Below are 13830 nucleotides of genomic sequence, written 5' to 3'. Positions count from 1 at the left end.
TCCGAGACTGGTGTTCAAAATTATTAGCCCAACACACAAACCGTGTTCAGCACATACCACACATGTGTCTCTAAGGAATAACTATCCAGTTTCTTGTATACATTCACGCTTGATATTCACATGCCGCACGAGGATACTCTAGAGCAAGCGTCACTACCCGACTTCAGAAGACGGGACACGAGCCCTAGACACGTGCCTGCTCTCATGAAAATGTCCTCTGTCTATGAAAGACAGTTCCCAGCGTCCTCTACTAAATTCCAGAAATTGTTTTTGCTCAGAAATGATGCTATAAATTACAGCTTCATGTGGTTACAGTAGAATTATTAGCACCGAATGTTGGATACTTCATGGATTAAATAAGCAACTGTGTGTCCTTTAAGAACTTGAAAATAAGTCATTGGAGAAACATCATATGAATTCCAAATTACCTACTTACAAATCAAATTTCAGAAAACATAAGCCCACTGTGTATTAGGAAAGGCCTATGCGCTGATATCTCCTCTATAACAAAAAGGTTGTCAGAGCCAGGTTGATGACCTATTTATTTAAAGCAAAGTTGATTCAATAAAATTCCAGGGCACAGTAATTGGGACAGCTGTTGGAATTCATCTCAATGGAATAGCAGCTGTCCGCAGAGGATTGTGCCGTCTTTCACCACCGCATCTGCTCGCCTGCGATTTAACTGAGTGTCTGCAAGGCGGGAATCCAACGGTGGGAATCCTAACGGTGAGGTCTGCGTGTCTCGCCTGCGTGTCCAGGAGGCCAGTGGGCTTTGGGGCCGCTGTGTGCCATTCCCAATGTATAAATGACTGTGTTCAAAATGTTTGCTTGAACGACGATTAAGATACCAAACATGTTATTTTTTCCCATAAAAATAACGTTACACATGATTATCATTTACTAAAAATGCTAACTTTTGTACCTAGGGCCATGCCTCAAAAGCAATCCCTTCTCTCTCTCATCATTGCTAAGATTAAAGCACAACCAGCAAAGGCAAAGGGTGCGCGGCGGGGGCGGGGTGGGGGGCGGGTGTAGGGAGCAGACACAGGATCCCAAGACTCTCCCAGTGGAGTTCCACACACTGAGTTCTTCCACAAATAGTCATGACAACCCTCGAGCTTTCTACTAGGGACGCTCACCTAAGCCGGGGAGTTCAGGGTTCTTCCTGGGGACTGGCCAGGTGAGCACCCTCTGCCCAGATGTACCCAAACTCCAGACTCCCAGAAGGAAAGCAGGTGTTGAGTGTAAACCACCGGGTTTGCGCAGTTCGGGCACCGTGAGCCCCTTTTAGCGTGGGACGGAGAGAACCCTCCCCAAACCCAGGTAGGGACAGGTGTCTCCTGCTTCTTCTCCAAGCCCTGGCCCTGGGAATGCCATCGTCCCCTCCTTATTGCTAACATCGGGGGGTGATCTCGCTTCTCCTCTGGTCATATTAATAACAGGATTTTAGCAGTGTGGACTGTAGAGCCATTGCCTTGTCTGTGTATTTGTGTGGGTACGACGACTGCAAACCTGGGTTGTGCAGCTGGACACCCCTCGTGCCATCTTCTGGCCAAACACCATCGAAGTACTCCAGGTGCCCCCCTGGTCCTTTGGCTTCAAACCTTTTTCTGTTTTCCCTGCAGGAACTAAGAAGAGAAAATGCAACAGGAAACATGAAGTTTTCAAACATCTAGGCTAGTTTGTAAACAAAACTGTTTGCAATTTAGAATCCTGTCCTCTTATGAAGTACTTCCCATTCCGTATGTGTTTTTGCAGTTTCTTAGAAAAAAGTAAGGACATATAGTAACATTCACTGGGTGTCGGGCAGGTGGTGGGGAGGAGGGGATGGGTATATACACACCTAGCAGGTGCTGTGTGCGCTGTCTGGGGGATGGATATGCTTATAGCTCTGATTCTGGTGGGGCAAAGGCAACTTATGTAACCTAAACAATTGTACCCCTGTAATATGCTGAAATTTGTGTGTGCATGTGTGTGTGTGTGTGTGAGTGAGGACACATGAGAAACCCAGTCCTGCCAGGCTTCCTCCTTCCTCACACATCCAGCTTTTCTGCAAGGAACAAAGTCACTGGTGTCTTGGAGAAAAACCTTTGGGCATGTCATTTATCCCTCCCATGAACGAAAGGAGGAAGGAATAAATGAAAGGGGGGGAGCAGGAATAGGAAATGAAGTCCGTGACGGGAAGCACAGTTGCTTTGGTAATGAGCTTTTGCGACAGGCTGAGCAGATGTGAGAGAGTGTGTCCGGCACTGGCCGGTGCTGAGTGACAAGGACGTGGACGGGGTCAGGTCAGTCGGCTCTAACGCCACAGACTTTGATACGATGCAAAGAGGCACCAAGCACCCCCCGCCTGCCTCATGGCTGGGAGCCAGTTCAAATCCGCTCAGTGAAAATTTAAGCAGTCCTGACCTCGTAGGGCATTTGTCAGAATTACAGGAGATAAAATCGTGATGAATCTGGAAGAGTGTCTGATTTATGGTAAGTGATCAATACGTATTAGTAGTGATGGTGATGACAGGGTGATGATGATGTAGTAGGAAGAGCGCAAACCTGGAAGTGTCAGGCCTGTGTTAAAATCTCAGCGCCTCCTTCCGTCATTCTCTAACCTGTGTGGGACGCAACTCCCTCACCCGGAGCTTGCGATGTTGCTGGAACGTTTGGATGGTAGAGATAAAATGTCCAGCACTGCCTGGCCCATGGGAGGTGGTCCATGACTGCATCCTCTTGCTGTACGTTTCACTTCTGCACTTTTAATTCATTTCTTTTTCTTAGTTACACCAGTGTTAAGGGTTTTCAGGGAGGTTTTTGTTCTGTTTTGGGTCTACCTGAAGGTATTACATAAGCCAGCACGATGGTACTAATGTTGGGTTTTGCTATCAGCCCGCTGTCATTAGCTCCTTTTTTTTTTAAAGGTAGGCATAACTGAAAAAAAATCAGGGCAGATGGATTGGAAGGTGATTGCAAATTTGTGTCCACATCCTGCCGTCCCTGAGCTTACACCTGCAAGGCCACCGTGTGCGATTAAGTCCCTGTGTTCCCAGAACCGGCGGGGACTCCCCGAGCTGACTCAGACCGCGCTTCTGTCTCCACCAGGGCCAAGGTGAAGAAGGGCGTGAGCATCGTGGGCGTGCGAGCCAGCAGCCCTGCCGTCTGGGACGTCAGGGAGAGCGCTGACCACGCGGGCAAGTACGCGCCAGCTGTCATCGTTTGTCAGAAGAAATCGGCTGGCTCAGAACACAGGTGAGTCCCCACCGGCCTCGATGGATTCAGATGAGCTGCGAGTGCGGCCTCGTTTTTCCTGTTTGCTCACAGCCGTTTCCCCGAGGTCTGAAGTTGCCGTCTGTGTTAGCAGAGCCTGCAGGTAAGGAGGGTGGAATCCTTCATTCGGGAAAGGAGGGTTGTTATTCAGTGGGCCTGCTTAAAACCACAGCACAGCTCTGTGCCTGCTGCCTGCTCCACGCAGGCGGAATTTATCCACAGAGGAGGTTCTGCTGCACCACGACCTCTCTCTAATCTGTTATTAGGCGAACTTGAAAGTCTGGTGCTCGCGTGTGAAATGGCCCATTTTGCAAGTGTTGACAACGAGCACCCAGCTCTCTTTGCGCACAGGCGTGCATCGTACATGTGCTGTGTAGATTTGAATACAACGCGTGCCACGGTATTGGTGTGCAGGTATTTTCTAAGACAGTGCAGCGGGCTGTCTGCTGTGAAAGTAGGAGGAATTGTGAATCACTCCAGGGAGAAATTAAAACCCGAATCTGTCTCTGATATCCACCAAATTAGAAACAATCAGTTCACAGCTGGGCAGAGAGAGACTTTGGAAACTCGGTGGTTCTGGTTTTATTACACGTTCCCGAGATCTCATTTGCGGCTCTAGAGAATTCCTAGTCTGGTCACATATTTTTTGTCACTCTTAGGGTTGCTTTTTCGCTCTCTATGTGGCTGAACATTTGCACAGTAATTGAAGGACAAACTCAGGTACGTAACGTTATTTCTGGAGTGCATCTTCCAACTTCATAGCTCAGTGTTTGGAAAATCTCATTTCCCATTAGTTACTCTAATAGAGAGGTCGTGAATCTCAGCTGATAACTGCTATAATTTTGTGTTCGGTTTGTTACCAAGGAGCATCTGAAGCTGATTTGGAGATGATGTGATTTGGGTTCTTGCCTGTGCTCAGTGCTGGTGTTTGAGAATTTTGGTTATTAGCTCTGGTTTGCGTTCTTCCTGCTCTTCCTTTTGTGACCAGTGTTTGAAGATTTTTCTTGAAGATTTGCTTGTAGAGAAAATGAAAAAAGAGAACATCTGTATTTGAGTCCTGCCCTCAGTGATTAGGTGGTGACCGTGCATCACGCTGATTAACTTGATGAACTTGTAGCTATGCACACGCTTACATGTGTCTGTGCCAGGAACGTAATTTAGGAAATAAGGTGCTTACCTCCGTAGCAGGTTTCCTTTGTGTTTTGTAGCTGGCAGAAATGAGGACAAATGGACATATGGATGGGTGGATGGGCAGATGCACGAATGAACGAGTGTATTGATGGACAAAAAGATGGATCGATAGATACATTCATCCTTTACCAGAAGAGGATAAATTTGGGGGGGGGGCAGAATCTCAACTGACGCATTTTTATTTTCTCTTGTGCTTTTCTACCTTTGTGCATTAGTGGTAGTCGTGGTTGTAGTGCTGTCCATGAAATTCGGAGGGATTTGAACCATTATAAAACATTTATTTTTTAATTTTGAATTTATGACTAAGAATTAGTTCAGTTCATCTTGTGCCTGGAGAGGACATATGGGCCTGGCCAGGGGTGGCTCCTTCCTACCGAAGTATCAACTGTCTTTTCACGGATCCGGGGGCTTCCAGAAACTCAGCACATTCAGAGTGTATGCAAACATGTGTAACTGCACGGTGCTTGGAATTTATTTTTATTTCATTTGTGTCATTTCTTTAAGAAACAAGCACCCTGAATATAATCAAGCCATTCCTTCAAATGTCCTGATGTCATATTGCTGGTCTCTACGGAGAACATTCCTCTTCTCTCTGCACATTCTGATGCCAGCTTTCTGTTTGCTACATGGGTCCAGGTGATAGAAAAAAGTTTACACACGTGTGTGTGTGTATGTAACATGCATTTGTGCATGCATATATGGCATATGTGCATTTAGAACATATATATGATATGCATGCCTATGCACGTACACTTTATAAGTGTTTTAGATATATACACATATGTGTTGATGTAGAGATTTTGCACTACAGTTAGGAAGGCTGAGGAAGCTCTAAAATGGAACCTCTTTCAGTTGGAGCATCTTTTAGTTTGGTCTTGTTTGCAGCTATGGTCCCAGCCCTTACATCAGCATCTGGCACATGGTGGACTCTGTAAATATTTGATGAAGTTCTAGAATTGGACCCTATCTTAATTACTGTATGTATTATGGTACTAACCTATATGTACACATATTGAAGGGTTTCCAATATACCTGTTCACAAAGGGAAATGCATAACTGTATGTGTAATGGAACTCGATTCAGGGAAAACAAGAGAAGGGTACTTGCATGAACAGATTGTGTCCCAAGAAGAAGACGACACAAGAGACTGGCAACTGCGATTCTGCCGGGGAAAGGTGAGGAGCTGAGGGAGAAGGCTGAATGTGAATTACCTGTCACAGTGAAACGTTTGGAATTTGTTTGTTTTTTGTTTAACCATATGCATGTATTACCTATTCAACAAAAAGTACACAGTTAAAATAGGGAATTGATGAATATGATAATTTCATTAATATATTCAACTTCTATCCTTTAAAACTTTTCATTTTACTTCATCTTTAGGAAATTAAAGAAAAATCATGCGCCATCATTTCAGATAGCAATGGACTGGGATGATATCTGCTTTTCTCAAGGATAATTGGAGAACGTAGTACAGAGTGGATGCTTTACTCACGTCAGTAGGTTTTGCTTCAGAAGCTGTTCTGCTTTGTACATCCCTCGTACTCTCAGAATGTTTTCCAGTGATTCTCAGAAGTCAGAATCCATTGATCATAATACAAAAGAGGCAGCTTTCATTAGCTTGTGAGCTACAGATTCTGTGTCGCTGATAATTTACCGTGGATCAGGAAGGTTGTGTTAATGAAGTTAAGTCACTGTGACAGGTGTGATTTTATGGATGAAGGAGACACTTTTGTGCTTGTGATGAGCTCAACAGGAATGAGTGAAGATCTCTTACCTAAGGTGAAATGCATCCTTGTTAGAGAAGTTTGGTTGCTGAGAATCTAATAACAGTATTAACATATGAATGCCATTACAGCTATCAGCTCTGTTCTGACTAAGCACTGCCAGTGAATATTACCAAACAGAAGCGGAGTAACTAAGTGTGCTCTGTCCCTCAAGTTCCGTTTTGCGTTTTCAGAATCTTGCTCACCGTAATCCTGTGTCAATGTAGATCAACATGGAAAAAAATTCATGCATTTTCATTTCCTTACAGCTCTCTGCATAGGGATTTCCCAGAGCTTACCACAGCTGATATGTAGATGGTTTTAGGTGGTACATAGACATGAGATTAAATAAATGACAGAAACTTATGTTTGTTTCAGTTCTCCAGCAGGACTTCTCATTGAAGACAGCTCATCTCTTCAGGGGCTCATATGCCTTTGAAGCCTCTATCTGTTGCTTATAGATTGTAGACAGGCAAGAAGACATAGCTAGAATTTAATCTTTTTCATAACTATCATCTGTTCCTTCCATGCCATGCTGGTTTTACACTTACTCTAGGTAACATGTTTTGTTTCAAAACAAACGAGTTGTAAGTAATAATATGAGCTGCCATAAGTAAAAGTAATTGATATTTCGAATGTAGACAGATGAGATGAAAATCATGAAAGTGTACTGAAAATTAGGATAGGGATAGCATCGATAAACACACTTCAAACTATTTGTTAGGCTTAGGTGTGATTGTTTGTTTTGAAAAGCAAATACTTTTAAGAATATCTTAAACAAGATAAAAATTTATACTCTCACATAAAAGAAGCCATGAAGTCAGCTGGCCAGGGCTGGCAGGGCAGCTCTCTGGTGCCACGAAGGGTCCAAGGCACCTGTCTGTCTTCAACACCATGCTGATGCATGGCCTGCATCCTCATAGACTCAGATGGCTGCAGGAGTGCCCATCATTGCAGCAGCATTGTGGGCAAAAGGAAAGTGACAGAAAAGAGGTCATTTTGGCTGGGTCAACTCTTCGTAAGCAACCTTCCTGGCAACTCCTGCCAATCCAAATTCTCTCTTGCACCTCATTGATAAGAACTCAATCACGTGGTCACTCGAGACTTCAAAGGAAACATTTATTACAGGCAGTGAGCTCAGTTCATAATCGGTGCTCTGCTCTAAAGAGCAGCCCCAATGGGCTGGGCAACCAGCAACCTCTCACAAGCAATTTATGAAGAACAAATGTGTAGGATTTCCAATAGGATGATGAAAATATCATATTACTTTAACTGTCTCCTTCACTGTACCAGGTTCCCCTAGAAGTTTGCAGTAAAATATCATAGGGTGGGGAAACTCACATTAGCACTGTACTAGAAAAGTTATTGTACATAATGTTGGAAATTTAAAGAAATGTTGAGGTGCAGAGGTTGAAGGAAGATACAAAGAAAGCCATGCTCAGCTGTGCCTTTTGTAAAAAGGACGGAGTCCTGGACTCTGAGTGGAGATTTAGGCATAAAAAAATCAGGTCCATCTCCTAACATAGACAGTAGGTTGTGCCACAGGTGGGCACGGACATGTCAAAGCCAGCAGGGTGTCCTGTCTGGACAGGTAACTATAATAGCCTAAATCACTGGGTAGGAGGAAGACTTGTTGTGGTTGGCTACCTAGACAGGAGGAAAACTCATAGACATATGAAAATGTCACTGCAAGGAAGAATCTTGGGAAACCCTTAAAACAATCAGACAAAGACTTCCCTGCTATGAGATAGAGATGGTTTTAGAACCTTATCAATATTCTCAGATTCAAAAGAAGCAATTGTATCATAAAAGATAAACAAAGATAGCAAGGAGAAGCTGTCATAGTGAGAATGGTGTTCACAAATTGAAAAACACCGTGGCCAAAGCTGTCATAGTGAGAATGGTGTTCACAAATTGAAAAACACCGTGGCCATTAGGTTCGCTGCTTCAGAAAATAACATCAGTGAAGTTGAATGAAAACTTCAGGAAGAAAAACTTCAGAAAAGAGAATAAGAAGTGAAGAAAGAGGAAAACCAATCAAACAAGAGTATAAAAAGATAAGGAAAAAGAAACAACAGTAACAGGTGGAGGTAACATAGTTACCATAAGATCCGGCAATTCCACTGCTGAGTATATTTCCAAGAGAACTGAGAACAAGTGTCCACCCAAACACTTGTGTAAACAAGCGTTCATAGCAGCATTAATCATTGTAGCCAAGAGGTAGAAATTGACCCCAAATCTATCAACTGATAAATGGATAAACAAAATGTGGTGTATCCATATGATGGAATATTTTCCAGCAATTTAAAAAGACAGAAATATGGATACATGTTACAACACAAAAGAACCTTAGAAACATTATGCTGTGGAAACTTAACCAGACCTCAAAAACTATTATCCGATGATTCTATTTATATGAAACGTCCAGAACTGGCAAATCCATAGATTACAGAAAGTGGATTAGTGGTTTCCAGGGGCTCCACCTGAGGGGAAATGGGAGTGATTGCTAATGGATATGGGGTTTCTTTGGGAGGAATAAAAATAATCTAAAGTTAGAGATTGGTGCAGGTTGTACAACTTCATGCATAAAGACCACCAAATTGTACACTTTAAAATGGTGATGTTTGTAGTGTGGGAATTATATCTTTATACAGCTGCTCCAAAATTCATTAGATTGCAAAAGAGATTGGAAACTAATACCAGTTTTGTTTATGAATAAATATAGGGCAGGAAAATAGAGAAAATACCAGTCCGAATGCTCACAATGTTCACCCTAATGGCTAAATCACTTGTGATGCATGTTTCCCCTTTATTTGTTCAGTATGTATTTCTGAAAATTCCCTTAGTGAACCTGGATTGCTTTTTTAATTAGGAAAAGATAAGATATGAAAAATGAAAAAAAAGTTGTAACGTATCATGACTGTGAAAATCGTTTTTTAATAGAGTCCTGGACGTTCGTCCTTGTAGTTGCTGATTGGAACACTGCTGCTGTTTTTGGATGCTTTGTCTGCTGGCTTGCCCAGATTTGAAGCCAGAAAGATCTGGCCTCTTCTTGGTTCAGGCAAAAATCACTTGTAATGGAGATACTATACATTGTTTAAAAATGTCTAGTTTTGCTTAAGAAAGCCAAGGTTTTTTTTTGTTTTTTTTTTTTTAAATTTCAGAGTATTATGGGGGTACAAACATTTTGGTTATATAAATTGCTTTTGTGCCATTTGAGTCAAAGTTACAAGTGTGCCCATCACCAATATATAGTGTGCACTGTACCCATTAGGTGTGAATTTACCCACCCTTCCCGCCTCTCACCTGCTTGGTTTCTGCCGAGTTTTAGTTCTGTATACACATAAGTATTGATCAATTAGTTCCAGTTTCGTAATGAGTACGCGTGGGGCTGCTTTTTCCATTCTTGTGATACTTCACTTAGTAGAATGGGCTCCAGCTCTGTCCAGGATAATACGAGAGATACTAGATCTGCATTGTTTCTTGTGGCTGAGTGGCACTCCATGGTATACGTACACCACATTTTATTAATCCACTCATGGATTGATGGGCACTGCGGTTGATTCCTAACATCAGTTGCTGGTGTGGATGCAGAGAGAAAGGAACACTTATACATTGTTGGTGGGACTGCAAACTAGGACAACCTCTATGGAAAACAGTATGGAGAATCCTCAAAGAGCTGAGAAGTAGACCTGCCATTTGATCCAGCAATTCCACTACTGGGTATGTACCCAAAGGAGAAAAAGACATTTTATAAAAAAAAGATACTTGTACTCGAATGTTTATAGCAGCACAATTCACAATCTCAAAGAAAACAAAGTCTGAATGACTACACTCTACCTCTATGGCTGCTTGACTATGTCAAGATGACAGCCCAAGTGATGGGATATAAAGATCTTGAGGGTTTTTTTATGTTTTTATGTTTGTTTTTACTATTGTGATCATTTCATTAGAAATTCTTTTCCAGTAGCCTGTTGTGAGCAAAACAATTCAGCACTTCTGACATGCGTAATCTGAGTATCACTAAAAGCAAAAACGGAGACGATGGTACGAAGCCATCAAAATGACATGACTTTCCTGTGGGCAAGTGTGATCTTTTTTTTTTTTTTTTTTTTGACACCTTAGTTTTGCCATCCTCATCATTGACCGGGGGTTATCATAGCCATACTTATTATCATCCGAATGAGAATTCCTTGAAGAGACAGGAAAGAAGAATATAGGTGTGAGATTCAGAAAATCTAATGTTTAGCTTGCGTTTTTATGCTGTTCATGACGGTGATGTCTGGCAGGTCACCAGGGAGGGAAAGAAACATCCTCCTCTGTGACATTGCATAACAGTGCCAGCCTTCACACGGCTGTCGTGTGAACCAGGTATGATCATACGTGTGCACATGCTTTGAAATAACCAAGAGCAGCATTAAAAGAAAACCATCTCAATTATTTTTAGATGGTTTAAAATGCCTATATAGCATATATAGCACGCATATGCAAGTCCTTTTAGGCCACGAAAGATGCTTTTATTTCCAGCCTCTAAATTTAAATTTCCCAAAGTGTGAGATGAATGACATTAGTTGTATGTGGAGCCCGTGTTGAGTATGAACAAAGTTTCCCCATCGTGTTTAACTTTAGAATCTGTCAGAAGCGTTTCCAGTCAAGTTTGTTTTAATTACTTCTGCATTAGGGAGACTACAGAACAAGATGTTGTTTCTGCTGCTACTAGATATCATTTCTCTTAATTATATTGGCAAAAAACAAAGATGAACATAACATTTTGTTCTGAGGATGAGGGAGAACAGAGAACTCTTATATACTGCTGGAGGAATTGCAGAATGGCTCATTTACTTTAGAGATGTATTTGTCAGTGTCTAGCTAATGAAATTTAAAATGTGCATCTTATGACCCTGAAATTGCAGTTCTAGATTGACAACCTGCTCTAGATAAAAGCTTAGGCATGGATGTGGAGAGATGTGTGCATAGGTGTTCATCGTAGCATCCTTTGAAATAGCTGACAGTTGAAAACAACCTAAGTGCCCATCAAGAGGTGGAATTGATTTTTTAAAAAAGGTATAATATAGTCATATAATGGAATCTTATGCAGCAATCATGAGGCATACCCTAGATCTGTGTATATCAATATTGGATTGACCTGAAAAATGTAATATTGAGTGTGGGGAAAAACTTAAGTAGTAACATGAATGATAAGTTACCACTCATGTCATTATATGTATATTTTAAAAAGTCCTACAGAAACGTGTTCTAGAGAAAAGTACGGAGTTAATACAGGTGTAGACATGGCTGCTCCTCAAAAGACCAACGTTTGGGAAACACGAGCTCAGATGAAGGTGTGTGACGATATTTTTCGGTTGTAGTGGATAGAGCTTTAGATGGCTCTAAAGCTAAGATAGCACTAAGTTTTGTCCCAGTAAATGTGTCTGTGTGGCCTCTATTAGAAACATCTAGACTAAGCAGGGAGGCAACAATGATTCAAGCACACAGTATCGCGGTTCAGGGAAATGGTGAGCCCAGTGCTCGGAAATCAGACCTCGGACTGACTCCTTTGCCACTTCCCGAACTCATCCAACCCCGTTACATAGTAGCACGGGGGAGTGTGCAGTTTGCCTTAATTTACCCTCGTGTTGCTTTATTACATCCATACATTCGGTATTTAATGTTTTCCCTTTCCAAGTGGAGCACTGGCTTTAGAATTAAATGATTTAGCAACCGCTTTTCACGGGTGGCAGTGGTGAGTTGCCACCGAGCATCTTCACCCACGGAAGCTGCCATTGCTTCTGGAATAGCATCTCCAGAGTGCCGTCGTGACACTAAGATACTGACTGCTTTTCTGTCCAGAGCTGCAAGAGTAATGAATGCAGCATAAATAATAACCTAATAGCAACGTAATTACATGATGCCTCTTGCTGGTGTTCATCAAAATGCTTCGTAAGTGCACTCTGGTGTTATGAATCAGGGCTCAGGTTTGGTTGCCATGGGTTTGTGATTTCACGGAACCCTACTATGCAATGTTTCAAAGAAAGGTAAAACTGTGCATTTATTGGAAGTACCAAAAATATCTGCAGTAGCAGAAATATCTGTGACACATGATGTTCCATGTAGAAAACCACCACGTGCTGCTATTTCTGGTAAATTTCTGAACCTGAAACTACAATGAGAGTGTGTGTGTGTGTACACACGTGTGCATAGCTCTTAGAGATCTCTCTGAGCGTAGAAATCTTCAGTAGTCCTACAGGGAAAAATATGTCTGTATAGATCGGCATCTATATACTCATATTTATACCTTTGTCTTACTATGTATTTATAATATATATGCATACTGTAAAACCCAAAAGTATTTTTTTGTTGTTTGCCTAAGGATCATGAGCATTTGTAGTTGAAATGGTTCTGCTAAGTGTTCACTGCAAAAAGGTGAATACATTTTCTCACTTCCCCTAAATAGCCTGGGGTGTTTCTGAGCCTTTGATCGCTTAGCCATATGGGCCAGCGTGGTCTCAGGTCTGTACCTTCGTTCTCCGCGAAAGCCCTTCACTGTAAGTACTTCATCAAACATCCCGAATCTGCGGATTTCCCTGGTGTGCTTAGCTTGATGGAACCAGTGCTGTGTTTGGACGATCTGTTTCTCAAAGGCCTGGGGAGCAGTTTAGGAAGATAATTGTATTTCATGGAACATTAAAAAAAAAGAAAAGAAAAGAAAAATTATAGGATCCATCTGAAGAAGCTTTATTTACAGTCCAGCTGTTTCAAGTCTCATCTTGTTTCTTATGTTCTAAAATTTTCTTTCTAATTATCGTTCTCTTGGACAGGATGTCTTATTTTCATTTTTAAGTACACATGATTTGAGTTTTCTATCATTCTAAAAGCAACTTTCCTCTGGCAGCTTTCAAATTCCACAATGTGTGTTGATTAGTTCAAGAAGTTTCCTGGGTAGCTTCTTAATCTTTTAACCCTGGTGACTAACGATGACACCAGTCGCAGAAACCAGCAATTAAGGGTGTGCGACTTTATATTCCTCTTTAGAGACTTTTTTCCAGCTCTTGAGTTACAAATTATGTAATATAAAATTAACCCATTCTAAGCATGCAGTTAAGAGTTTTAGAAGATGTATTTGACTTGGTCAGCCACCACCACAATTCAGTTTTCCATCACTGAAAGTGTCTTTTTACCCAGTTGCACGGATTGCCTACGTCAATTCCAATTTCATTCAATCAATGGTCTCTTTTATGTATGTAATTTTGCCTTTTTTATAATAGCTCCAAACTGTAAATAACTGAAATGTCTATCAACATAAGCATATAAACACACACTGTGGTAAGTTTAAGCAATGGACTACTACTTAGCAGTGAAGAAGAACCAGCTACTCATGCATTGTGAAGCACAGATAAAACTCAAAAACATTATGCTCAGTGAAATAAGCCAGGTACAAGAGAAGCCATATTTTATGATTCCATTCATATAAACTTTTAGATCTCATTTTAAATTGATTTTCAACTTCTCACTGGGATCCACTAAATTCTTGAGCAACTGGTTAATTCTTTCTGAACTGCTCTTAATTTTCCTTTTAGTTTGTATGTAAACTCGCTTTTTAAACACACTTCTTCTAAAA

The 13830-nt window shown here is 41.6% G+C and overlaps 1 protein-coding gene across 1 annotated transcript in view; it reads left to right on the top strand.

The window, feature by feature from the left end:
• TMEM132D (transmembrane protein 132D) overlaps positions 1–13830 on the top strand; it is a 475101-nt gene that overhangs the window by 192713 nt on the left and 268558 nt on the right. Inside the window, exon 3 of the mRNA XM_045534295.1 lies at positions 3094–3240. Within this exon, the coding sequence (XP_045390251.1) occupies positions 3094–3240 (147 nt within the window). The remainder of the gene's footprint in view (positions 1–3093; positions 3241–13830) is intronic.

The sequence above is a fragment of the Lemur catta genome, chromosome 21, assembly GCF_020740605.2.
Source record: "Lemur catta isolate mLemCat1 chromosome 21, mLemCat1.pri, whole genome shotgun sequence".
NCBI classification, from domain to species: Eukaryota; Metazoa; Chordata; class Mammalia; order Primates; family Lemuridae; genus Lemur; species Lemur catta.
This window is presented reverse-complemented; position numbering and strand designations above follow the sequence as displayed.